This window comes from Poromitra crassiceps (genome assembly GCF_964638095.1).
Source record: "Poromitra crassiceps genome assembly, chromosome: 9".
In the NCBI taxonomy this organism is placed as follows: Eukaryota; Metazoa; Chordata; class Actinopteri; order Beryciformes; family Melamphaidae; genus Poromitra; species Poromitra crassiceps.
Genome location: NC_139630.1, coordinates 6,316,533 through 6,344,428, shown reverse-complemented (window position 1 = coordinate 6,344,428; position 27,896 = coordinate 6,316,533). Strand labels below are relative to the sequence as shown.

Sequence of the window (27,896 nt, the reverse complement as noted above, 5' to 3'; positions counted from 1 at the left end):
AGTCCAGCAGAAGCAGAAGCAGATTGAGCTGAAACAGAAACATGGCAGAGAGGAGAGCTGCTGCTCAGACAGCAGAGCCAGACTTCCTGCAGTGTAACGATCTGGCCTGTGAGGCGGTCGGGGGGAAGGTGAGTCACAGAGTCGTAGTACGGCCACTGCATGGGCTCATACGGCTTCGTTTAGTTTCGTTATTTACACATAGGCTATTCACCTTATGTAGCCACGCCCATTTGACACGGTTGTGTCGCCGTATCAAAACTTCCGGCTAAAAATAAAATAAAATAATATAAAATGGCTGGCTGCTCCAATATCATCTAACTCTGAATTAACTAATAATTTAGCCAATTGTATGTAACATACCAAATAAAAGCAAACGGCAATGTCTAAGAATGCAACGCCATGTAATTGGCTCGTTAAGTCTCGCATTCCAGGGAATTACGTTAACGTCTGCGGGTCTTATTGACGTTAGTGGCTCGAGCGCAACTCGGAGGAGAGAAAACTATCTGAAGCTTTCTTTGTTGGAGTCCAGGTATGTTTTACAAGAAAGTGCTCGTCATTGTCGACGATAACGTTATCTGACCTGGCTAACAGTGGATACTCCGCTTGCTTGCTGTGTACCGGCTCAAAGTAGTAGGCTACGTTCTTTATTTTACCCCCTTCACTGTCCGCTCCAAAAACAACTCTCTTATTTTGCGCCGTGACCGCCGGAAGTGTTAAAAGGACCCGGAAGAATTTGGCCCACTGTAAGGTCTGAACATAAGGTGAATACAAATGTAAAAGAAAAGGATACGATATATTAATTAGCAAGTGAATGTGAAGGAGAATCAATCACCTGAAAACCCTAAGGGAGCTTGAAAAGTACATTCTCCAGGCAGCATATTTTACATTGTTGTAACAGCAATGTAAAATGCACAGTTTGAATGCATCTATAAATAAGGTTAGACATGCAGTAAAAAAAACAGACAGACATTGGTCAGCATAGTACTTGACAATGCATACTATAACACCTGACCCACTATTACACAATGAGTCATAACACACACACACACACACACACACACACACACACACACACACACACACACACACACACACACAGAGTATATGTACTGTATAAGCAAACACTATCATTAACAGCAGTGTCCAGTTCTTAATTTCATTGTATTTGTTTATATAGGGACAGATACACAACATATAACATTTCTCAACTTCTGATGACATGTATCCCAGCATTTGCAGCCTCTGATCATTTGCAATGCCCGTCCCTACATGTTATTCAAAGCACTGATAAAAGCAAAGTAAAGTAAACGGCCTTAAAATATAGAGTAAAGATAGACAAAGATATCATAAAATCGTACAGATCATTCAGTCAATCAGTCAATCAGTCAATCATGGGGCAACACAAACAATCAAAGGAAAAGCATTGTATAGATCATAACCCGCAAACCCAGAACACAGCTGATTATGGGAACAAAGGTAGTTGTTCTTCACCAACTTTAGATTGGTGTTAAAATGCTCCCAGCTACGATCGATCCTGTTGAATGTGTGTGAGCAGTGAGTTCCACATGTTGACCCCCTGTACAGAGAGGGCTGTTTGTCCTAGGGAGGCTTTCCGGAACGCCACTTTGGAGTTCCCTGTGACAGGGCCTGCGATGCTGACCGTGGCCCCCAGGGGGTTCTACCATATTGCAGAGAGAACATGCAGTGCCTGTTCATGTATATATGTATTATTAGATGAGTTGAATGGATGGAGTCACACAAGATGTTAAAGAGAGTTAAATAGATAGTTCAATATTTTTGCAAAAATATTGCTGTCAATAGTTGTGTTCTTTTTGATAGGAACTATTTTTCTCAAATATCTAAAAATGTTGATAGATAGAACCCCCCCCCCGATATCATACACACGTTTATCATAGTTGTCAAACACTGGTGCCCCTAGGTTTCCACTGCAGTAGAGTGTGAAGGGAAAACGTGTTATGCCCAATTTTTGTAGTGGTGCTCAAAGTGTCCAAATATAATAAGTAAATAATATATATATATATTTTTTTTTACCAAATAGCTGCTAGCTGCACCTAGCTAGCAGCAGCTTGCATGTCGGAACTATTTTCTTCCGAGCGAACTACACGTCTGCTGTTTTGGCAGTTGTGTGTAGTCATCTTCTGTCAGTCACACCATGGATGGTCGCTCACCTGTTCTCTCTGTTCTCTCTTCCTTGCAGGTTATCTTTGCTACAGATGAATGGTTCGCTCCTGCTGCAAACCTGCTGAAGGTGAAACACAGCTACCAAGCCAATCGGCAGGATTAAATGTCGACATTATAGAATCCATGGAAATGTTCTCATTCCCTTCCACCAAAATGTGAAATAAGGACAATTCAGTCCTCCTGCACAGACACCGGCTCTTCCTGGTTACTTCTCCCAGCTGGGCGCAGCGAGTTGTGAAGTGTGGGAGCCGTGGCTACCATGACTCGCAGCGGGAGCCACGGCTCCAATCACTGCTAAGTTTAGGCAAGTAAAACATATTGCGTTTAGGCAAGTAAAATGTTTGGGATCAGGCAACTAAAACTACTTGGTTGCGTATGGTTATGGTTTGGGTTGGGGTCTCTTGATGGTCCCTCATGATGAGAAAGTTACAAGTGGGGAACGCTATAATGGGCCCGCCAAATCTGCCCCTACTCTGTGCCATGTCTTTGACCTACTTAAACCTCAGACTGCCATTACATCTGGAGGTCACCGCCTATAACGTTAATTATTCAAATATCTAGAAATGTAAACATGCTACGTATTTTAGTTCAGAAATGTCCATTATGTTACATTTCTTTGGATTCTAAAAACGTACAATGCCGACATTTTTATCTGGCGACTGGGCTGCAGTTACAGTAGAACCAGCATCCTGACCGTCCTGTAGTGTGGATAGAGAACCTGCAGAGTCCTCACCTGTAGTCCTTTCTGTCTGTCTGTCTGCCTGCCTGTCTGTCTGTCTGCCTGTCTGTCTGTCTGTCTGTCTGTCTGTCTGTCTGTCTGTCTGCCTGTCTGCCTGTCTATCTGTCTGTCTGTCTCTACAGAGAGAGCCTCCTCAGTTCATCTCCTCTGCCTTCACTGAGTTTGGGAAGTGGATGGATGGATGGGAGACCAGAAGAAAAAGAATCCCTGGTTTGTTACCGGCAGCCTATTCAAACAATCTACTGTTCTTTCTCATGACACAAATGTGATGTTGCTTTGAAGGTCATGACATGGATGTGATGTTGTTTTGAAGGTCATGACATGGATGTGATGTTGCTTTGAAGGTCATGACATGGATGTGATGTTGTTTTGAAGGTCATGACATGGATGTGATGTTGCTTTGAAGGTCATGACATGGATGTGATGTTGTTTTGAAGGTCATGACATGGATGTGATGTTGCTTTGAAGGTCATGACATGGATGTGATGTTGTTTTGAAGGTCATGACATGGATGTGATGTTGCTTTGAAGGTCATGACATGGATGTGATGTTGTTTTGAAGGTCATGACTGGTGCGTGGTGCAGCTGGGCGTCAGCGGTCTTATCCACGGCCTGGACATCGACACTTCCTTCTTCACAGGAAACCACTCGCCCCATGTGTCTGTCCAGGCCGCCTGTCTGGGTACACTACATTCGGACACACACACACACACACACACACACACACACACACACACACACACACACACACACACACACACACACACACACAGACACCACTAAAGAAGAAACGCAACCAGACATGAAGAAACAACTGCAGATACTGTAGTACCAACACTGAACATTATACTTTAATATCAGTACTACAGTATACTGATACTGATATTTTTCATTAGTTTTTGTTTTGACTTCGTTTTTCATTTCAATTCAGTTGAGTTTCAGTTTCCAGAGTGGGTTTGCTCCTTTCCCTTTAGATTTTATTGTTGAAAAATGTTTAGTTTGAGTGTTGTTGTTGTTGTTGTTGTTGTTGTTTTTTTGCATATTTTCTGCAATTTTTATTTTTATTTTAGTTAAGTTTCCTACACAATATTGATTCAGTTAGTTTTATTATAGTTGCTGCAGACCTTTATATATATATATATATATATATATATATATATATATATATATATATATATATATATATATATACAGTATATATCTTAAGTCTAGCTTTTTGTTTCAGTTAACAAAGTTAACGTTTTTCACGCCTAGCTTTTAAAGTTTTGTTTAGTTAACTATAATAACCTTGTTGATTGTTGATATTGAACTATGATATTGATATTACTCTCATCTGATAATCTCCTCCCTCCCCTGACCAGATGTGCCCCCCTCCCTCTCCCTGGAGGGAGACCGAACCGGCATGGCTGCCTCTGACAGTCAGCTGGCTGCTGTTGCCAAGGTAACAGTGTCAGGTCGACTGGTCGAGGTCACTCTTATTCTGCTGGGTTTGTAATCAGTAGTAGGAATGTAGTAGTTGTGGTGCTGCTGGCACTAGTACTACTACTACTAGTAGTAGTAGTCATTGGTGTAGCAGTAGTAATACTAGTAGTATTGGTCTGATTGATAGACACACACACACACACACACACACACACACACACACAGGGAATCAATGATCTCTGAGTTACCTGATGCCAATAAAGTATCTCAGAGATCATCGACACCTGCTGTGTGTTTGATTGACAGCTGCTGTGTGTGATGGGCTGTTTGATTGACAGCTGCTGTGTGTGACGGGCTGTTTGATTGACAGCTGCTGTGTGATTTAATTTATTTTATTTAAAAAAGGATCCTCATTAGCTGATGCTTGTAGCACCAGCTGCGTCCAAAATACAAGACATCATATGAAGCATTATATATATACAACATCACATTGTGTAATGTTCACATTATTCATCAGATACATAAACATCATATATGTGTAATATATAACACATTTGCACTTTGATTTGGCTATTGTACTAGGAGCAGTACACTATGTACATAAACTTGTGAATACATGGAAAACCTGAAATTGCACATGACCAAAACTGGACTATTGATAATCTGCATGGTATTTGAAAGAGGACTTATTGTTTGATTGACGTATGTGAAGGGGGCAGCTATTCCAGTGACTGACGGAACGATAGATAGATAGTCTTTTTCAAGGCGTTTGATTTTGGATGAGGTAACATGATTTGGTTGTCACCTGCTGTTCTAGTGAAATGACTATGGACATTTCTGCATCTGACGATTTGACTATGAATGAATTCTGGTTTGGTGGTGTAAAAACTGTTGCCGAAGCCTGTTCTCAACTGCTAACCATGAGAGTTTACGCTGCATATTGTCTGTGTTTGTTCTTATGGGGCGATGTAAAACGAGTCTGGCGGCTCTGTTCTGGACAATTTGTAGTTTCCTCAGTTCTTTGATGCAGATGACCATACAGGTGAGCTAATAGTCCAGGTGACTTAGAAATAAAGATTTGACTTCTTGCCCCAGAATGTGTGGTAGAACATAAGGAATGCATTTATTTCCATGCCATAAAGATGCCGGTGCCCGTATTTTCCTGATGTGCTGTTTGTTTGATTGACAGCTGGTGTGTGATGATGTCATGTTTGATTGACAGCTGGTGTGTGTGATGTCCTGTTTGATTGACAGCTGTGTTCAGAGCCATGGGCGGAGCTGGTGCCTGTGTCTGAGCTGCAGCCTGGATACTCAGACTGCTGTCACAACTACTTCCAGGTCAGCTTCCCCCACAGGGTGACACACCTGCGTCTCAACATGCACCCAGGTACAGACAGACAGACAGACACACACACACACACACACACACACACACACACACACACACACACACACACACAGCTCCACTCGATCTGATGTGTGTGAAGCAGTTTGGCAGTTTGCTATTTTGATAGATCACATATTTCTTACTGTAGAATTGATCTGTAGTATTATTGGTTGTCTATGGCATGCAGTGGTTCTCAACGGGGGGTCCGGGGACAACCAGGAGTCCTTGAGGGGGTTTCAGGGGGTCCCCAGCAAATTGATGAAGTGTTAAACTTCATCATTATTTCATTGACAAGTTAAAGGCATACTATGCATCTCTTCCCTGACTCCAGCTTGCTGTTTGCAAACAAACTGCACACGCCCCCTCCCCCATCCAATGCGAGCAAGACAGACAGAGCGTGTTTGTGTGGTCGAGTGAGTGGCACAAAACCGACCGGTGAAACGCAGCGATTAAAAGTTATTTTCTGGTCGTTCACATCGGTTATCTATCCTATAATAAGAATGAGAAGTGTGTGCGTGTGGGCAGAATTTTGTCCGGGCACGGCTATGCCGTTTTACGTGCGATCGGGCTGAAACTTTCAGGAAGTGTGCACCCGTGGGCACCCGTGCAGATGACCTGAGGCCACGAGCCCGCACGGCGGGCAAGCCTAGGAATCAAGCGTGCAAGATTGCTAGTATATAAAATTGAGTATGTGGGCGATGTTTCAAGTTCTGTGTCTGGCCACAGCTAATTAGTTAATGATATGATGTCATCAGTGATGTCATCAGTGATGATGTCATCAGCGATGATGTCAAAAGTGATGTCATAAGTGTGCACGCACACACACACACACACACACACACACACACACACACACACACACACAAGGAGGCATTGTAGCAAGACTGATCAGTGATGTCACACACACACACACACACACACACACACACAAGGAGGCAAAGACTGATCAGTGATGTTATAGGGTGGAGCACACACATACACACCTGCACACACACCAATAGGCAAGGCCGAGCCTAGGCATCGAGCATGCGCGAGATGCCTAGTGTTATAAAAATACAAATAAAAACATTCTAAACCATGGAGGTATGAGCCCCAAACACAACAATCTCATCAAATGGGGGTCTGTGGCTCTGTGGACTCAGTGGCGTGCCTGACCAAGTTGGTGCCCTAGGCAAGATTTTTGCTGGTGCCCCCCCCCTCCCCCCTCCCCCAAAGAAAATATAATAAAAATTATATCGCAGCTAATCCAGCACTGCAGTGCAGGCTCAGAATCGCCCTTCCCCAGTGGCGCTGGAAGTACTTTTAGGTAGGGGGTGCTGTAAGGAAGGGTCTCTCGGTGCTGCCCGCGAGGGCAGCGCCGAAGAAAATTTTATGTTTTTTGGACTTTCATCCATATTTAGAAGAATATTTAATTTTAAATTAACATTAGGATTATACTGTTGTGATGTCATTATTCAGTATCTTCTCCTTTTCTCACTCACTTTCATGTAAGCACCTGCTCTCCCTTTAGTCGTTTTACACTACAACAGACAGAAACACAGGCATAAACACTGAACTTATTATTATTATTATTATTATTATTATGGAAAACCAGATTATGATGAAAATCAAACACTTTTGAAGAGAGAGCGTATGAAATAAGATTAGAGCTGGGAAGCACACACTGTTTTTTAATGCATCTTGTTGGTGGTATAAATCCAACAATTTCAAAAATCCATTTCTTGCCACCAGGGGGTGCTGCAGCACCCTCAGCACCCACCTTCCAGCTCCCTTCCCCCACTCTGGGAAAAAGCTCCGAGCAGGTAGAAGGGGGCGCGGCCGCGCAGGGGGTGGGGTGGTATGGATTAGGGACCATGGTGAAAGTGCTGCAGCCCGGGCAGCCAGAAAGCCAGAATTAGAAAAATGATTTCACTATTATTTAAAGACTTAAGACGTTGTTCTTCTTATTTTTGTCTACTATTGTAAAATAATAGTAGGCATATTAGCATGAAAAAGTATTTGTAAAAAAAAAAAAAAAGAAAAAAAAAATTACCCTCTCTGGCGCCCCTAACGGCTCAAGCGCCCTTAGCATTTGCCTAGTTCGCCTAATGGACGGCACGCCACTGTGTGGACTAGATCAGGGGGCTCCTTGAGGAAAAGTGTTGAGAATCACTGGTCTATGGGAAGATTGTAAAGGAATAATTCACACAAAAATGAAAATGTTGTCACTATATCCTCCCTCTCATGTCAGTTGAAACTAGTGGTTTCAGGCAGTTAGCGAGCGGGCGAGCACTGCTTCATCACAGCCTTCTACAAAAAAACTGAAATAGACTGTTTCTTTGAAGTGCAAAAAGAAACAACTATTAATCACTGCAAACAGCAGAATACAAGTGTTCTGAAGCCAAAAGACTGCAGCGATCACTGAACAAAAAAATATTTAGCTGTTTTTACCACTTTATTAGGTCGTTCAAACACACTATACCTATTTTACAATATTTCTGACAGCATTTGAAGGCAGCATCTGCTGCTGTCTTGTTTCTGCTATTCTCTTGTCATTTTGTGCTCTTTATCATTTTAAGTGTTGGTGCCTTTGAATAAACATGTAAACAGAGAGTATTATCTTCAAATCTTCTCCTGTGTGTCAGACGGAGGGATCGCCAGGCTGCGGGTGTATGGTGTCGGGCAGAGGGACTGGTCGTCTGTCCCCGCCCACCAGGACGTCGACCTGCTGGCTCTGACCAATGGGGGTGTCTGCCTGGGTTACAGCGACGCCCACTTTGGACATCCACGCAACATGATTGGTAGGACGCACTCTGTGTTATGAATGTTAATTAGCTGCAGCCTGAATCATTAAGAGTGGTAGTAGCCTAATATTGAACATACATTGCTATTTAATTCTGTACTGAATTATTATTATTATTATTATGATAATGATGATGGTGGTGATGATGGTGATTATATTATTATTATCAATAAGAAGAAAAGTAAAATAACATATCTGTAATACTGTAACAATTATGTAATGATGTTTATTTTATGATTACATTTAATTTATTTAATTTTATTTAATTTCAAGGCATGTTTAAATTATTATTGAACCATAATTTTTATTGTGTGCTTTATTGTTATTATTAAGCAAAAAAAAGCAATGTTATTAAGATTAAATGAAGGATAATGAATAGGAATAGTAATATTCTATATATTTTATAAATATATATATTTTTTTAACTTAAATTTGTATTGATTTATGCACATTTAGTCACATACAAAACAAACAATAATCAAACAAAAACAAAAAACGAGCGTTGGGTGTGTCAGTGTTATTCACTGTGTTATTCACTTATGTCACTGTGAATACATTCTGTGGTTCATATACTGCTTCAGGTCTTCTTTCAGTGGTTAGGGTGGTGTCTCTGTGAGGAGGGGTTTCCTTGTAAGTTGTCCATTTGTCCCATTTTATTTCAAATTGTGTCTTTTGAATTCTCAGGATGTGTGCAAGTCTTTCCATTTAGAAAATCTCCTCTACTATTTCCGTCCAATGAATGTGGGTGGGTGGTTCTTCCTTATACCATCTCCTTGTGATTGCCTTCTTGGTTGCTGCTAGCAAAACTTTAACCAAATACTGATCCTCCCGTTGTACATTTTCGTTGGTTAAGTTACCTAGATAAAGCACCTCACACGTGTTAGGTACCTCGTATCCCAATATTGCTTTCAATTCCACCCATATTTCTTCCCAATATTTCCTAATTTTCTTACATTCCCAGAAAACATGAGCGTGATCTATATTTCTCTCCCCACAAAGCCTCCAACACATATGAGGTGCTTCAGAAAATTTACTTTTTGTCTTGGGAGTGTTGTGCTCGCAGGAGCTGGTTTGGTTATGAAATATGATTATTAATAATTATGAATTATTAATATTCATAAATGTATTAGATTTGACAGAAAATATTGTATTCTCTGTAAGATTCGGGGCACCACTGTAGTTAAGGCTACAGACCTGTCTAAAAGTCAAGTTATGACTAGTTTAGACACCAAACCAAATTGTCATATCAGTCTCATAATGATATAATGTACATTGTACAGTTAATCGAAGGGTCAAAGTTCGTAAGCTTCTGTCACAGATTTCCACAGATAAAATACCTCATGAATAACAACCAAGATTCATAGCATTATGTAAGAAAAATATTTAATAAATCACAATATCAATTGACATTAACATAATGATTAAAATATCAGTTCATCACATTTACTTTACAACGAATAATCTATCACATCTATAGCTAATACCTAATGCAGAGCCTGCGAGAGAAAGCGCAACTAATATGGAACACGAGCTCAAAGCATGTGCGTGCGTTTATCCAAACGCAACCTTCCCATATCAGAGATGACTTTGACAAGCTTCGCGAAGCCTTGGGCGAAGAGTACATCCTTACCCAGTCGCCAGCGGTGGGGAGGAACGCGGCCTTACACGTCGAACAGAGCTACCAGGAACATCCTAGAGATTACTTCAGACGGTTGAAGATAATTTATAATCAAGGTAGAAATGGCCCGGATCAAGGAGACGTGTCACGTCTCAAGGAACTTTACCTAGATGGTCTGCATGACTCGGTGCGCCCATCCGTAGCCCTAGACGCACGTTGGTATGACCGAAGCATGCGCACGGTCCTCAAAACCGCCTCAATAGCGTGGGAGGTGGAAACCGAAGCAAAAAGCAGAAATGGCCAGGTTCAACCCACCCACCGAGTGTGTGCGGACCCAGAGACGGTACCACGCACACGCTCACAACGCAGGCCAGACCACCCGGTTCGGCAGAACCGAGCCGATGGGGGTAGTTACTGCCCAAATAGACATCAAGGTCGCACCGCAGGGTGTGAGCCTCCTCAGCGCACTAGGCGCTCCACCCAATCAGACATCCGAACGGGCGCCAGACGCCTGATGGGCAGGGTGGGCCTTCAAACCACCAGAGGCCCTCCCAGGAGATGACAAAGCTTGGCACATAGCTACATATAGACACATAGACACATAGCACAACACTGCTGGAACGCAGCACACATCAAAGTCACACCCTTTCACTCTCTCTCTCTCCCCCTCCTTCTCTTCTCCTGTCCTCCCCGGTTCACCCTGTTGATTTTGAAATGATGTTGTGCCTGTGACCTGAAGGTCGTATTGTCTATATGGTAATGAGTCTAGGTATGGTTAGGAATCTGCCCAGAAGCTAAGTCTGCCCAGAACCAAACCTGAACCGATGATGAACTATGAACTGCCTGAGTATGACACTTTGATCCCACAGAACAGATGGACATGGTGACCAAAAGTTACCACAAACTGACTGTACAGCCCTTCATCCTCGCCTGCGGACCGCAGGTCGACCGCAGTCCACAGACGAGGAGGGGGGATGTTGTGATCGACACATTATGGACTGTACTGTATTACTTATATGTTTGAATGTGGGACATTTGAGTGTATTGCCTGTGTTTGGATATGGCCTCACATTCGGGGTGAAGACAGAGAGAACCAAATGGTTGTGTCACACCCTACAGATACCAGCACAGCTGGATGCAGAGCCTCGAAGGGCTTGCCATTGTTTTTTATCCCTCAAACCCCAGGACGTTTAACACCTCCCTGAGCTTCAAAGACCAAGTGCCCCCCACAACCGAAAGGTGAACAGAAAGACAACACCCTTTCAGTTGAACTTACAGAATGGGTTGAGCCCACTCAAATAACACAAAGTGGGCTGGGCACAGCCCAACTCACCGAACGTTGTGATTGGCCCACCATGCATGCTCATTTTAATATGTGATCTCCAACAAAACTGTTGGGAAAGCAGTTTTAAGGAGAGTCTCAAGTAAGCTTGATTCCGTCAGACCTTGATGAACCAAGGGGCTGGAGGAGCCAGAGAAGCCGGCTCCCCTCCCCCGCTCTCTGCAACCCCTGCAACAAAGGAGAAACCAAGGCCTGCAGGCCTGACCAGGGCCTCAGGAGGAACCAGGCCTCAACCAGACAGCAACACCAGAGGCAGAAATCGGCTGAAAGGCCAGCCGTAAGTCCCACGAGAAATAGCATGCGTAACTGAGATAGTTCTACTTAATCTCAGTTTAATTTAAGTCGGTTTAGCGTTATAAGTCGCAGGGAAAAACCCCCTTACGCTTCCCGACTGGCCACAGCCTGGCACAACGCCCAGCTGTAGACCAAGCTTCCAGACTTGCCCCAGCCCGGCACAACGCCCAGCTGTAGACCAAACTTCCTGACGAAACGACCCTCTCAGCGCACTGCACGTGCCGGGGAACAAGAAGAAGGACCACAGAGCACAGCACGACCCTCGACTCAACGAGCAGAGAGACTGCACGTCAACCCCCAGCATCATCAACCCCCATCAGACGTCCGCTGTACGCTTCCCCAGGCCAGGGTGAACGGCGCTGCAGGCCATCGCTCCCACAAACCAAAGCCATCCTCCCTACTGCGCGTAGGACAACTCTCCCCAACCAACAGGATCCCGCTCAACGGAGTGGAACCCACGTGAGAGTTCATTCATGGTTTAATGGTCTGGGCAGAGTTAGGGGTTAAAATGCCATCATGTACTGTATGTTGATTACGGTTATCGTGTATGTGACTGTTAGCGATCTGTGAGAATTTGAGGCCACCAGCGTGTTCTCTCTCTCCCCTGCTCCCTCTCTCTCTCCCCGTCGCTCTCCCTCTCGATCCTCCACCAAAATTGGCAAAACCGCCATTTTGAAAAGGAGGCGGTCTTAACACGATCAGACCGCCCCTCAGCCAATCCTGGGGTGACATAAGACACTCCACCTTCTCCTCCCTCCTCCTCTCTCTCTCACACACACCCACACCCACACACACACACACACACACACACACACACACACACACACACACACACAAATGCTAATTAACACCCACTTACACACACACACACACACACACACACACACATTCAAGCCTGCTTCTGACCTGCAGACTTAACTCACGCACACACACACACAATTGATAATGTTTATTCACATTAGGTATTAGCTATAGATGTGGTAGAGTATTAGTTGTAAAGTAAATGTGATGAACTGATATTTTAATCATTGTGTTAATGTCAATTGATATTGTGATTTATTAAATCTTTTTATTACATAATGCTATGAATCTTGGTTGTTATTCATGAGGTATTTTATCTGTGGAAATCTGTGACAGAAGCTTACGAACTTTGACCCTTCAATCAACTGTACAATGTACATTATATCATTATGAGACTGATATGACAATTTGGTTTGGTGTCTAAACAAGTCATAACTTGACTTTTAGACAAGTCTGTAGCCTTAACTACAGTGGTGCCCCGAATCTTACAGAGAATACAATATTTTCTGTCAAATCTAATAAATGTATTAATATTAATAATTCATAATTATTAATAATCATATTTCATAACCAAACCAGCTGCTGCGAGCACAACAGGAGTAATAAAGAACCTCATGATATTTTTCCAGCAAAACTCTCTCCACATCCTGGAGCTGGTGGTCGTTTGTACACAACATATATTATACCAATCATCTTCAGTTATTTCTAATTTACATTCCTTTATCCATCTATCTCTAACATACAGTGTGGAGGATCCTCTACTCATCATCAAGCCCTGATACAGCACCGATATCACTCTGCTTGTATTATTCTTATAGGCATTACCCAGAGCCCAATATATTTTTAATACTATTTATAATTAAAAAATAATGTGATTTCCCAAACATGGCTGCTGCTGTGGTGTGTGAGCAGTTTCTGTTGAAAAGATGAGCTGGAATGAGCGATCTGTGCCTCCTACTGTGAATGATTAAACACTTAATGAGTTAATTAGGTGGATCAGACAGGCGTCAGTGTTTTAAGCATTTTAAGCATTGAAACTGGCAGTGGACCAAAGCACCACTCTGAAATTAGGCTACAGACTGAAATAGATTCACAATGTGAACAACAACTTATGTATTCCCCTTCACTTCTCATCAGGATCATTCTCAGCTCATAGGATTTGTCCAAAATCAAGAGTCCAGTATCAAGTTAACGTCTTAACGAAAACGAAATATCTATAGGACGTTTCAATGCAATAGGTTTTAATAAGATAAAAACTTGGTAAGGGCATCATCAAATTCAACTTCAATAAATTCAATCATTCCATACAAATTCAGAAAGCAGAATTTAAATTCTGTTACGTTTGTACTATGTTGTAAACGGAGTCCACAGCACAAGAATTTCACACGTGATATTTGTACCATGGAGTGACAATAAAAATCTTGAATCTTGAATCTTGAATTCAGTCGTCTCCTGGAACAAATCTCATCACTTTCAATCTAAGTCAAGACTTTAGAAACCTTTTCAGGTCTTTAATGTACAAGTCAAAGTCAAGTCCCAAGCAGTTATACTGACACAAGTCCAAGTCATCACATGACCCAACACAACAACACATATAAACCAGCAGAAAATACAAAATAATTATGTACAATAAAGATTAGACCTCCTGTCACTTTATAATATAATTAAGTAGGCTACTTGTCTGTCTCTTCTGGTTGTTCTGGTTGCTCTATACAGTCTAGTTGTGTTTTTTTTCTGTTTGCTAGCTGCTCTGGTTGCTCTGTTCCAGGTCTGGGCAGAGCAGACAACATGGCCGACGGCTGGGAAACGGCTCGAAGACTGGATAGACCCAGGGAACTGAAGGTTCTCACACATACACACACACACACACACACACATACACACACACACACACACACACACACACACACACACACACACATACACAGTGTTTAGTTTTATATTGCTTAAAAAAAACGTAGCTATGTACAGTATGTGCGTGTGTATTTATGTGTGTGTGTGTTCATTATGTAAATTGCCTAACCCGTCTTCCTCTGTCAACCCCTCCCTCCCCAGGCGGATGGGCGGGGCATCCTCCAGCTGTTTGGCTCTGAGTGGGCCGTGTTCCGGCTTGGTCGGCCCGGAGTCATCAGCCGTGTCGAGGTCGACACGCTCCACTTTAAAGGTAGGATGACATCACTCTCACCAGGAAACAACAAATCATACATGTGACCGGCATCTTTTCAGGACCGGCGTTGAAATATTTTTGCACAGAATTCTTGCTCAGCAAAGATTGGATTGGAAAGTATCAAATTGCTTATTTAAACTATGTATCATAGTAGTACACACAAGAAGGCAGGTACAGGCAGTTTTGAACATGCATGAGAGAACCCCCCCCCCCCCCCCCCCCAAAAAAAAATCTAGGTTTTTCAGGTTCAACATAAATCATCATGACATTAATGTAGAGTCACCAGCATGACCAGAGATGAGCAGTATTTTAAATACATGTATTTAAAATACGTACTAAATACATTTGTGTATTTTGTCATTTGTATTTGGCTGGACCAAGAAAAATAAGATGTAATTTGCATCAAAATACTTTCAGATCTTGTATTTTATGTATTTTAAATACATAAAATACATTTTATTTCATTTTATTCTCAAATGGACACATTTTAAACATTGACACAAGGTTTAAACTGTGGAATAAAAAAAAACGCAATGTGAGATGTCACTTCTACTCCTCTGATTGGCCTCAGAACAATCTCAACCACAAATCAGAGGCAGAGTAGGGTGGGAACCTACTGAAGCGTCATGTTGGTGGAAATTCCCCCAGAGATAAAGTACTAAAATTTTGTACTTTATCTCTGGGGGAATTTCCCCAGAGATAATCATCATCACGTGATGATTAGATATTGCATGCTAAGGCAAACACTGCCCTATCTACAAATGAAAGTGTTTACTGCATGCAAACCAGTGTATCATATTAGAGAGACACAGCTAACGCTAATTCAACAAAACAAAGCAAAACAACAACAATAACAAAAGGATGTTTGGTTCTGAGCTTTAGCGGGGTGCAGAACCATGAGTCCCCCTGACCCTCTGATTAAAGCTGTGATGAACCCGACAGAGTGCCACATTACACCAGGCTGATAGAGTAGAAGTCTAATGCTACAGCCTGATGCCTGAATGATTACAAGCCTGTTGATTTAACTGTCATGAAGGTGTTTGAGCGACTGGTCTGTAACATTTATCCTCTGTTGAAATGGACAGGAAGTCTAACTCAAACAGGACAGAAAGTCTGACTAGTACTGAAGCCTCGTGTTTGTGGAAATTCCCCCAGAGATAAAGTACTAAATGTGATGGTTAGATGAGCCTATTGCATCATGCTAAGACAAACACTGCCCTATCTGCAAGTCAAACTGTTTACTGCATGCAAGCCATCATATTAGAGAGACACAACTAATATTAAAAAAACACCTCCATGCCCAATTCAGCTCTACAAAGTGGATAAATAAATATACTGTTACAAAGCTGACAACCTCCCTGTTTCCATACATTAGCCACAGGATTAAGTTCCCCTCACCATGAATGCCATACTGTGGCACCATGGTTACATGTTCCTGAAAAGTAACCTTTTGTGGTGGAATAAATAATGTTGCTGTATTTCTGTGTGCAGCATGTTAAATAAAGACTAGGCTATATATGACAATTTACTGACATGGTGGATGTGATGTGAAGTTGTTTATAGGGGACCTACTATCATAACATAACATTCATAACAGATCTCATATCTATGGCTAAACATGGTCAAAGCTCCAAAACGTGAGGTTACTGTAACATGTAGAAATGCTACCTGTAACTCAAGAGCCCTCACAGAAAGCAATTAACAGCTGAAGTGAAGGAGAAATAAGTTGTGCTGAAAAACAACTGAAATGGAAGAACTGTAGTGTGTTAAGTGGCTTTTAAACATGAAGTCTGGATCATCTCTGGCTAGCCAGAGCAGGATGTCTTCCGGTTTTACCTTTTTAAACATGAGGGGTCTTTGTTTAGAAACAACTGGGTTAGCATGTATCGATAACAAGAAATGTGATAGGAAACAGCTTTAGCGAATCTTTAACCAAACTCCATTCAAAAACATGCCGTTTTAACGGAGTCCATTCCGACCACGAGGGGTGGCAATGTGCCAAAAATGAGCGATTCCGCCTTTGTTAGGCTACATAAAGCCGCCCAGTCAAAATAGTGGTCGGACCGTCGTCAATCACTGTGGGTGATTTATTTTACAAGTGGCATTCAAGTCATATCTGACTAGTTTTCAATGTATTTCTCCCCACAAAAGTTAGGCTTTTTCTGACATGGGAGCAAGCAAGCAGCGCAGCAGTAAGCGTCCCTCCTGATGCACCGGACCTGCCTGTCTGCCTGCATAGCTGAAGCGCGTTGGGATCCCTCTACCAAACAATTCAAGCCGTTTTTGCAGCACTTGAGGAAACCGTGAGTTTGCTCGTTATATTCGTTGATATAAGCGATTGCCCGAACGATTCATTAATTAATAAACTACGTGAACGTGAAGTGCCACCACCCGCCCACATAACAGCTAGCCTACATGATCAGGATCATGAGCTGCCAGAGTTAAACAGCAGCTGCTTTTGCGCTAATTGCAACCGTGTTGTGGCGGCCCCGTGTTGTGGGGGCCGCCACAACACGGTTGCGGGCTGGGCCCCCGCGGCCTATGATCGGCCACCCGGTCTCTACGGACGAACACCAGCGAACACTGACGAACCCAGTAACAGCAAGAACCTACCAAGGTGACATTAGGGTTAGTAACAGAAACCCAGCTTTTAAAAAACAACGTACTTTTAGACTTTTTCGAACACTTAACCAGGCCAAAGAAATATGGCACCCACAAAGTAAGAAGTCAGGCCTACTTGGGGGTCATATTAACATTCGAAGTATGATCCCGAAGAGAGAACAACTAGAACATCTACTAAATGACTCCAACATCGATATCCTAGGTTTATCTGAAACGTGGCTATCCCGATCCTCTCCGGAAGCCGCCATAACAATGCCTGGCTTTAATGTTTTTAGAAAAGATAGGGATGAGGGGAGAGGCGGAGGTGTCCTCCTCTATGTTAAAGATCACCTGAAATGTAGCCAGATTGAATGGCCAAATGCTACTAACATTGAATGCATTGGGGTAAACATCACACTATCTGCAGAAATGACTTTTACAGTCATTTGTATTTACAGAAAATCCTCTGCAAAAGCTAACTTCTATGACGACCTTAAAGCTATGCTCAATATGTGTGACCACAAAAAGGAATTAATTTTATTAGGCGACCTGAACGTAAACTGGGATGAAAAAAATTATAGAAAAAACCTAAAAAAAATCACTGACTATCACAACTTCACCCAACTTATAGAACAGCCGACTAGAATCACAAACTTGACCAGAACCAGAATTGACCTTCTATTTACAAATAAACCAGACAGAATTCATAAAACGTTAAACTTCTTGACCGGTCTCTCAGACCATAATATAATTCTTTTTTATAGAAAACTTAACAAAAAATGCCCCGTAATTTCACCCGTAGATAAAACGAAAAAAACCCCAAGCTTTAGCATAATCCCTAAAAGTCAACATCAACATGTTGAATCTGCCCTAAAATAATTATCCTGGGCTGATCTGTTGTCTTGTGATGATGTAAATATCAATGCAAAATATCTCATAGCAAAAGTCAAGGAAATTATTGATACCTTCTCCATTAGAGGGAGCCAGAGAAGAAGGAAAGACAATCTGCCATGGATCAATAGTGACTGCCTAAAATTAATGAAGGCCAGGGATCTACTCCTGAAAAAATCTTTACAAACTGGATTAATAATAGACAGGCAAAATTTCACCTCAATGAGAAACAAGGTTACACAAACAATGCGGAAGCTGAAAGCCAACTTCTTTATGACTCAGATCTCAAATGCTAAAGGAAATGGGAAGAAAGTCTGGCAAAATATAAATAAACTAACTGGTAGAATAAATAAAAAGAACTCAAATGACCTTGAATTAATTATAAATGGTCAACTGGTTGACAACCCTGTCACCGTTGCGACAGAGATGAACTCCTTCTTCGTAGAGTCTATTCAGGAGATAGCCCAGCTTTCCCCCCCCTCTAATCAAGACTCCTATTGTCCAATAAATGACACGCATCCTATTTTTTCCTTTAAAGAAATCACTGAAGCTGAAACAGCCAAAATTATTGGCAACTTGAATAACTCTAAAGCTAGAGACGACTATGGTCTCGACTGTAACTTTTTGAAAATATATGGAGATAACCTGATTTGCCCTATTACGCATTTGATCAATTTGTCTATTAAGCACTCTGTCTTTCCGGCAGCTTGGAAGCTAGCCATAGTAAGCCCCATACACAAATCTGGTCATAAAACGGACCCCAAAAATTATAGACCCATTAGTATACTACCCATATTTTCCAAAGTAATAGAAAAATTTATAACTAATCAATTAATTAATCATTTAAATAATAGTCACAAGCCCCTACATCCTATGCAATTTGGTTTTCGCTCTCATCACTCAACAGAGTCTGCCACCTTACTTTTTTTGGAAAAGACAAAGTGCTTTTTAGACAAATATAAATTTGTGTCCTGTGTATTTCTAGACCTCAGAAGAGCATTCGATACTGTCAATCATGAAGCCCTTCTAGCTAAACTTTCCCACTTTAACTTCTCCACGACAGCCATCTTGTGGATGAAATCCTATCTCTCAGATAGAAAACAGTGTGTAATGGTAAAGGGTGTTCAATCTCCCTATATAGAATGTACTACAGGACTGCCTCAGGGTTCCATTTTTGCACCTATATTATTTTCACTTTATATTAATGATTTACCAGATGTATGCCCTAGTATGAACACCTTAATGTACGCAGATGACGCAGTAATCTTCACTCCATCCAAAACTATGGAAGAAGCCTCTAACACCCTCTCTGTAGCCATGACTCAAATTCAGGTCTGGCTCGAAAAATCTTATCTTGCATTAAACACCAAAAAAACAGTGGCTATGGTTTTCTCGAAAAAACCCATCTTAAACCCACATCTTAACATCCTTGTGGGAGGGGTGGAGATAGAAACTGTGGATGAATTTAAGTATCTTGGGCTCACTTTGGACTCCACACTCTCCTTCAAGAGTCATATTAAAAGGGTATCGAACACTCTAAAATTCAATCTCTGCAATTTTAGGCAGATTAGAGCATCTCTGACTGACAGTGCGGCCCTAACCTTTCTTCACTCAATGATTTTTTCACATATAGACTACTGCCTCACGAGCTGGTCCTTCTCAGGAGCAACCACCTTGAAGTCCATCGAGTCTCTATATAAAAAGGCCCTGAAAATTTTGGATAAGAAACCTATATCTTACCACCATTGCAATATACTTCTAAAGTTTAAGCTCCTCAGCTTCGACAATTATAGAAAATTTAAAATTGCTTGTATGATTTATAAGGTTCTTCATGGGCTAGCACCACCTCCTTTAGAATGCTTTATCAAACGGAGAGCTACCCAGAACATCACGCGAAGCTCGTCGAGAGGCGACTGTGAACTACCTCTGAGACGGTCCTCTATCGGACAAAATATTTTGTCCTATGGGGGCAGCAAACTATGGAATAGCCTACCACTGTCAGTCAGAGAGAGTAGCAGCTTTCACACCTTTAAGGGGCTGTTAAAGTCATGGCTCAGATCAAATCAAACCTGCGATCACATTTAAACCTTTTTGTTTTATGTGTTGTTTTTGTATGTCCTTGAAAGTCCTGTGTCCACCTTGGTTAATATCCCTAATGTTCCCTGTTTTTGTTTCATTTGTGTTGTGTTGTTTGTGCTTACCCTATGTGTATGTATGTGTCATTTACATTGCTGTATGTCTATGAATGCCCTACGTATGCACTAATTTTCTTATTTCTTCTTTTAAACTTTTCTGTACCTCACCTGTCGAGGGACTGCGGATGGAAATTAGCTAAGGCTATAATCCGGCACATTTACATGAACATGTTCATTAATGTTGCACTGTCCCTGAAATAAATAAATAAATAAAAAATAAATAAAAATAATCCGGATGCTACACCGGCGACCGAGATGAATATGATACGGACTCGCGGGAGTGCGCGTAGGCCGGCTAATTGTTGTTTAACACGCAGGCCAACCGGCTAGGAGCGGGTTATAATACGGATTCCACTGCATGTTAAGAAGTGGCTCTAGACTCTAACACAGTTAGAGGGTACACAAAGGAGAATACTGCCACAGAGGACTAGATTTACCATCTAAAGAAACCAGACACTTTCACAATTGAGAAGCTGGAATCAGAGAATTAGGACATTTTTCCTTAAAGGGCCCATATTTTGCTAATATAATGTATTATTATTTTATTGTTGGCCTCCAGTAGAGTAACTTATTGCATCATTCATAGTTGAAAAAACTCAGTTTATCTTGTACTGGCTCTCACTGCCCCCTTCAGTTCAGCCTCTGTCTGAAACGCTCTGTTTTAGGTCCTGTCCCTGAACCCCCACCCTCCGGAAAATACTCCAGGAGGGCAGCGCGAGGAGTTTTTGTGTTTGGCCGCGGTACGTGATGCCCTGCTCGGCCAGCCGCCGAAGGAAATGTCCCGGCACAGCCCGGGCCGAGCGGAGCTGTAGATAGCTAGGGGGATGTTGATATATCAATTGATAGCCTTGCTTGTTACGCCCAAGTCACATTTGTTATCGATGGTCAAATTCATTTTGACAATCCCTTGCTCGTTTATATAATTGTTTTACAGCTCCCCGCCCTGCCCGGGGAGCTTCACACTATTGTTGTCGCATTCAAGCCACAACACAACAGCTAATGTAGCTAGTTAGCTAACTTCCCAAATGCTTGTGACTATAGTGTGCCTCTCCTAGCAAAGGCTACACGGACCAAACCAAAATGAGGACTTGGAGAAGTCAGCAAGTTGGACTAACGTTACAAGTTCTGAAAATGTGTGCCTTCGTCATTCATCGGTTGTTCATGTCTATGAAAGGCAGCTGTGCTGCTAGGCTAATAGCAAGTGCTAACGTTACCCAGCCGGCGGTAAGTAACGTTAGCGCTTCCTAGCTGCTAGGTAGAACCGATGCTGGAATGAGACACATATTTTCAGAACTTACCACTTCAGTCCTACATCCTGGCTCACTTCCAAGTCGTCTCCTTGTTTTTGCGGTCTGAAATCGGTTATTCCATGAGACTACTGTTGTAGACAGCCAGGTTGGAGAGCGCCTGGTGACACGGTTAGGTTGACAATTCGGCAGTGTACTGGAGCAGTCAGAACAGGGAAGGGAGGGGCAGGGGGGACGGGTGAAGGCTATGGCGCGCGCGCACTGTCGGCCCGGGCTAGGCTTGTCATCACCATGGTAACCTGACGTCACTAGAACTATGTTCTCGCACAAATCCATGTGCTCTCGTCTACGAGACTTCATGTGAGGGAGGGGGGTTCATGAGGGTAACATTAAAACACTTTCACCTATTTATTTGAAGCTTAGCCCATGTTTAGTATGACCATCCAAGATTGTAACAACATATATATGATACAAAATTAAGAAATGCATAATATGGCCCCTTTAAAGAAATGGCTCAAAATGATTAACTCATTGAGTGCCAGCCACTTTTGGAGAACGGACGCTCCCAGTGCCAGAGTTTCAGAGCATTTTCAGTGATTTCTCGAGGCCCACAGAATATTGTGTGATATTACTATGTAAACACCGAACACGCACAAAGAACGATGAGACTCTCTTCTATCATCTGCAAAAAAAAGTTTATTGATATCATTTTCCGTTCTTTAGTTATCAGCCGGAGAAGATAGGTTGATTTCAGCAAAAACACACGTTTCAATTTAGAATCTGAGATATTCAGCCTTTTGTGAAAGGAAGCATTTCAAGCACATCATTGACTCTGAAGCTAATATTTTCTGATGTAATGACACCTCAAAAATAATTTCCTTCAATAAAACAGTGAAAACAAAGGAATTTTGTTTGGCCAAATAATATTTTTTAGCTGCAACCAGCAGCGCTGGCCCCTGCGTGCGCAGACCCTACACCTTCTTGCTGGTCTTGATTTACTGCTGGTGGGCATCAGATATTCTAGCTTGTTTGCCTGTCTCTGTGATCGAGCCTGCTGCCTGGGTCTGTGTTTACTGTCAATGGTTGTATGCTGTAGTGCCCTGCGTGCCCCACCCCCCTCCTCCTCCTCCTCCGTGGGAGTGTCTCTGGGGCTCTGCTGCGAGTGCGTTTGCTCTGCGTTTGCTCTGCACTGAAAAGTGCGCTGCACCCCGCTTTTTCACAGCCTGTCGCCGGCTCCCAGCTGAGAATAATGTAACTTTTCAGAAAGACGCTGGTGTCGGCAACTAAATCATATGGAGGGGCTATCGCAGCGGAGACGGAGGGGCTCAATTGTGGCAGCAGATTGACTGCTGTTCACAGGCACAGCTAACGTTATGCTTCATGCATATCGATGCGATTTCCGTTTCCACATGAGTTCTCTCTTTTTTCCTCGCCTTTCTCTAATCTGGAGAGCACTGTCGCCACCTAATGGGTCCCCCAAAATAGCTTTTACACATTCAACATCCACCATACTTTCACAGGAGATGGATCTGGCTTTGATCCACGTCCCACCGTCAAAAAACGCAATTGACGAACATACTCGTCCTTGGCACTCTACGTTACTAAACGAATTGACGAACATACTCGTCCTTGGCACTCAATGAGTTAATAGATCATCAAAATAGGAAATGAATGTAATATTTGGCAATGAATCGATTCATTGACTAATTGTTGCAGTTCTTTATCAGTTTTTATAAAATGTATTTTCATGTATTTTCAAAATACAAAATACGTATTTGTATTTCAAATAGCCTACATTTTTCAGACCAGTATTTTGTATTTGTATTGTGATACATTTTTTGAGCAAGTATTTGTAATTTGTATCAAAATACTTTTTGATGTATTTTCGCCCATCTCTGAGCATGACAGTAAGCATCCTCCAAAACACGGTAAATATAATCATCATTATGGGTAGATTTCATATCCACAAATGCAAGTGGAAAAAAAGCAAACCTTCCATATCCTGTTTTAAAAATGAATGCAAAATATTATTTGACATCTTTAAAAGTGCTTTCCAAGACGTCCCAGCAGGAATACAATTGTATATTATCAGCATTACTTTATGCTTTCAAATAGCTGCAATGTAGCCTACTTCTTGGAACTATCCTTGGAACTATGGTTGATGCTAGAATGGAGCTACGCGAGTCACATGATGATCAAGCATTTTGGACTGCCGTTGGCCCAACTCTCTCTTCAATGACTCTGGGCATGAGGAGGTTGGGTTTAGGCATGAGCAATGATGATTGGTTAGGGTGTTTGGGGAAGCCAATCAGAGGCAGAGTTAGGCAAGTCATCTCCGAATCATCCTTGGGGGGAAAAAACAAGGAGGGTGGGGGCATGAGGAACGGGGCTGATTGGAAATATAGTCTTAATGTGAAGAAACAGGTGCTCAGTCAGCTCCAATATTATTTCCTGGTTCCATGTCATTTGTTTCCGTCCAGGAAACTTCCCGGACTCCTGCAGGATCGAAGCGTGCACTTTGACCCCTGAGGAAGAAGCACGCTGCATCAGGAACAGATGGACTTCTGGGAAATGGCGGCTCCTCCTACCTCCTCAGAAAGTATGTCACTGAATTTGAGAGATACACTCTTAGGGTGTATTCACACCTGTAGGTCGTTTGCTTTGTTCCGATTCAGGTACTTAATTGATACAATTGTTGCATTTGTGCCTTGGTTCGTTTGTGTTCACACAGCCACAAATGAAACGGTCCAAATAGTATTGTCAAACTTCCTGGATTGGCCAGCAGACACGCTGATAGGCTAATAGCCTCTCGGGATGGACAAAATAATTCCCAGAGATTTTCCTATATGATTATAAAAATGCGTTTTGTTAGACCTACATTTTAGGCTATGTCGGGCGTCCGAGAGAGAGAGAGAGAGAGAGAGAGAGAGAGAGAGAGAGAGAGAGAGAGAGAGAGAGAGAGAGAGAGTGAGAGAGAGATAAAGAAAGAAAGAAAGAGGGAGGGATCGGGAGAGAGAGAGAGGGAGAAAGTTCTTTATTTATTTATTAATGTATGAAACAGAAATAACAATGCAACAATGCAATGCCTCATAACCAACAGAAATAAAAATGCAAACTAATCTGAAAAGCTTTAATGAAAAGGTGAAACACTGGCTGAAGCAAAATCAAACCTGCGACCATTGATTACTGATGTAGTGGTGTAATTCTACTGTAAATCTTGTATGATGTAGTAGCATAATTTTACTGTAAATTTTGTATGATCGTGTCACAATTTTTATGTTTGCACTTTGTTTAGATTATGTTTTTTATTAGAAAAGCCTACCCAGGGACAGGGATTGCAAATTAGCCTTGGCTAGATATCCTATATGCATCGCATATGTTTCATGTTCTTGTAACTTGTTACAATGATTCTTGCATTGTCCCTGACAAATAAACGAATAAATAAAATAAAATATGCTATGTAGGCTATGTAAGCCTATGTATTTATTTAGCCTATTTAGGCTATTGGGAATTTGGAGATAGAAGATCAAAGACCCTCGCAAATTCTGCTATTAGGCTATCACGGAGATGAGGATTAGCCGAGACATAGGCTATATGAACACCTGTCCTGTCAGGAATAAAATATTAATACATAATTTAATAATAACGGACATTTCGAGGAAGACATGCAATCAGTCTGATTGTCTGATTGAACCAGACAATCTTATCACAAAGAAGGCTGGCTCTGATTACCACGATTTGTTTTCACACCTATCTCGTTTGGAGCAGTTGTTCCGAAACAGAGAGCATTTTCCCCCTTGGTGCGGTTCGTTTGGGGGAGTGTGAACACAGCAATCGCACTCGGATGCGGGACAAAACAAGCGGACCGAGATCGCCAAGAAAGGGTGGTCTCGGTCCGCTTCCAAACGAACTCTGGTGCGGTTCGTTTGTGGTGAGAACGTGAGCCGACCTCGATCCGCCACAACAGCAGTAAACGGTGCGCATTTTTGGATAAACCAGCTGCCGTAGTCAGCTGCGCTGTGCGTAATGGCCTGAAGAACGAACATTTTTATCGTTTAAAAACAACATCTTTCAGATCCTGTTTTGGCGACTTGTGACTTGCATCGATAAACTTTGGGGGATTTTTGGATCATCAGCAGTTTGAACTCAATCAACTTACCTCGGACCATGGGAAGCAACGTTAATGTGTTGAATCTCTACGGATTTTGCCTGTAAGTGTGCGCGCCCTCTCTCTCCCTCTCTCTCGCTCTCTCTGGTCTCCATTCAATAAATTAAAACAAATCGTGGTAATCAGAGCCAGCCTTCTTTGTGATAAGATTGTCTGGTTCAATCAGACAATCAGACTGATTGCATGTCTTCCTCGAAATGTCCGTTATTATTAAATTATGTATTAATATTTTATTCCTGACAGGACAGGTGTTCATATAGCCTATGTCTCGGCTAATCCTCATCTCCGTGATAGCCTAATAGCAGAATTTGCGAGGGTCTTTGATCTTCTATCTCCAAATTCCCAATAGCCTAAATAGGCTAAATAAATACATAGGCTTACATAGCCTACATAGCATACATTAATAAATAAATAAAGAACTTTCTCCCTCTCTCTCTCTCCCGATCCCTCCCTCTTTCTTTCTTTCTTTATCTCTCTCTCTCTCTCTCTCTCTCTCTCTCTCTCTCTCGGACGCCCGACATAGCCTAAAATGTAGGTCTAACAAAACGCATTTTTATAATCATATAGGAAAATCTCTGGGAATTATTTTGTCCATCCCGAGAGGCTATTAGCCTATCAGCGTGTCTGCTGGCCAATCCAGGAAGTTTGACAATACTATTTGGACCGTTTCATTTGTGGCTGTGTGAACACAAACGAACCAAGGCACAAATGCAACAATTGTATCAATTAAGTACCTGAATCGGAACAAAGCAAACGACCTACAGGTGTGAATACACCCTTAGGCTCAATGTCCATACAGTGTTTTTGTCTGAGCACCGGTGCCCTTTTCTCATTAAAGACAATAGAAAACGGCCACAAGGTGCACAACTGGCAACTGTTCCTGAAAAGCGCTGCAGCCAATGTCCCCCTCCCCTCAACCACCAGGGGGGGGGGGGGAGGGCCCTCAGACCAGAGCATTTTAGAAAAAATGAGAAATGTTCAACTTTTCAGAAAATCGCCGGGTGACGTGAACCACTCTCTCCAGCCGACCAACATATGGAGAAAGTGAAAGTAGTGATGGAGAAACAGGATGATCAGCATGATCACTGGACAGATGACCTGTCAATCATGATTCATGCCCCAAAGCATAGTCTGCTTTATCATCTATTGACTCTAAATGGGATCATAATTGACTAAATGAACATCAGGCTGTATTGAAGAAGACTTGAAACAAGTGATTGAGACAAACTCATTAGGAAAGTGTTTACTAAGGTCATAAATCAAGTGAGAAGTAGGGTCATTTTCCCATTGACTTAAATTTGTATTGTAATTTATACAATATATGAAGCTACTGTAAGACAGGCTATAAGCACGATACTTGCCGTTCACTCTTGGCCGCATGCCCAACTCAATTAAACAATGTGGCGGTTTAGCCTTGTTATCGGCGAGCGGTTCCTTTCACAGTTGAGTTTCTGTTTGGCCATGTGTAGGTGTAGCAGTGCTTGGTGTAGGTGCCTGGTGCCATGTGTAGCTGTAGCAGTGCCTGGTGCCATGTGTAGGTGTAGCAGTGCCTGGTGTAGGTGCCTGGTGCCATGTGTAGGTGTAGCAGTGCCTGGTGTAGGTGCCTGGTGACATGTGTAGGTGTAGTAGTGCCTGGCGGAGATCTCCCCTCTACTGAGTGCACTTTTCTAGCTTACTGTATGCTGTAAAACAGAGCATTTTAACATTGGTGTCTATGGGGATGGACCTACTTTTGCAGCCAACCTCAAGTGGCTATTTGAGGACCTGCAGTTGTTGGTACTTCCGTGTTGGCTTCATTTTTCCAAGACAGAGGTTGCCGTTTGGTTATTTCACTTGTTTTAAGGTTTTAAAGGTCAACACTAGATGAAACATCTGTCTTTTCTCTCTGCAGCTCTCTCCTCACCACAGTCATCAGTTCGGGGGGGCGGAGCTTGCGGTGGGGGGCGGAGCAATCAGTCACGTCCGGCTTATCATCGCTCCGGACGGAGGAGTGAGCCGGCTGAGGTTGTGGGGACGCCCCGCACCGGCCGCCAAACTGTGA

At 42.4% G+C, this 27,896-nt stretch overlaps 1 protein-coding gene across 1 annotated transcript; it reads left to right on the top strand.

Annotated features, from left to right (window-relative positions):
* Positions 1-41: 41 nt before the first annotated feature.
* On the top strand, positions 42-27,896 carry LOC310782981 (allantoicase-like; the record flags this gene model as incomplete). The annotated part of the gene is made up of 11 exons (XM_083643753.1): positions 42-128; positions 2,219-2,269; positions 3,064-3,151; positions 3,503-3,622; positions 4,302-4,381; positions 5,617-5,749; positions 8,374-8,529; positions 14,355-14,428; positions 14,642-14,750; positions 24,168-24,286; positions 27,747-27,896. 11 exons carry the CDS (start codon positions 42-44, stop codon positions 27,894-27,896), a joined length of 1,167 nt encoding a protein of 388 aa, XP_083499879.1.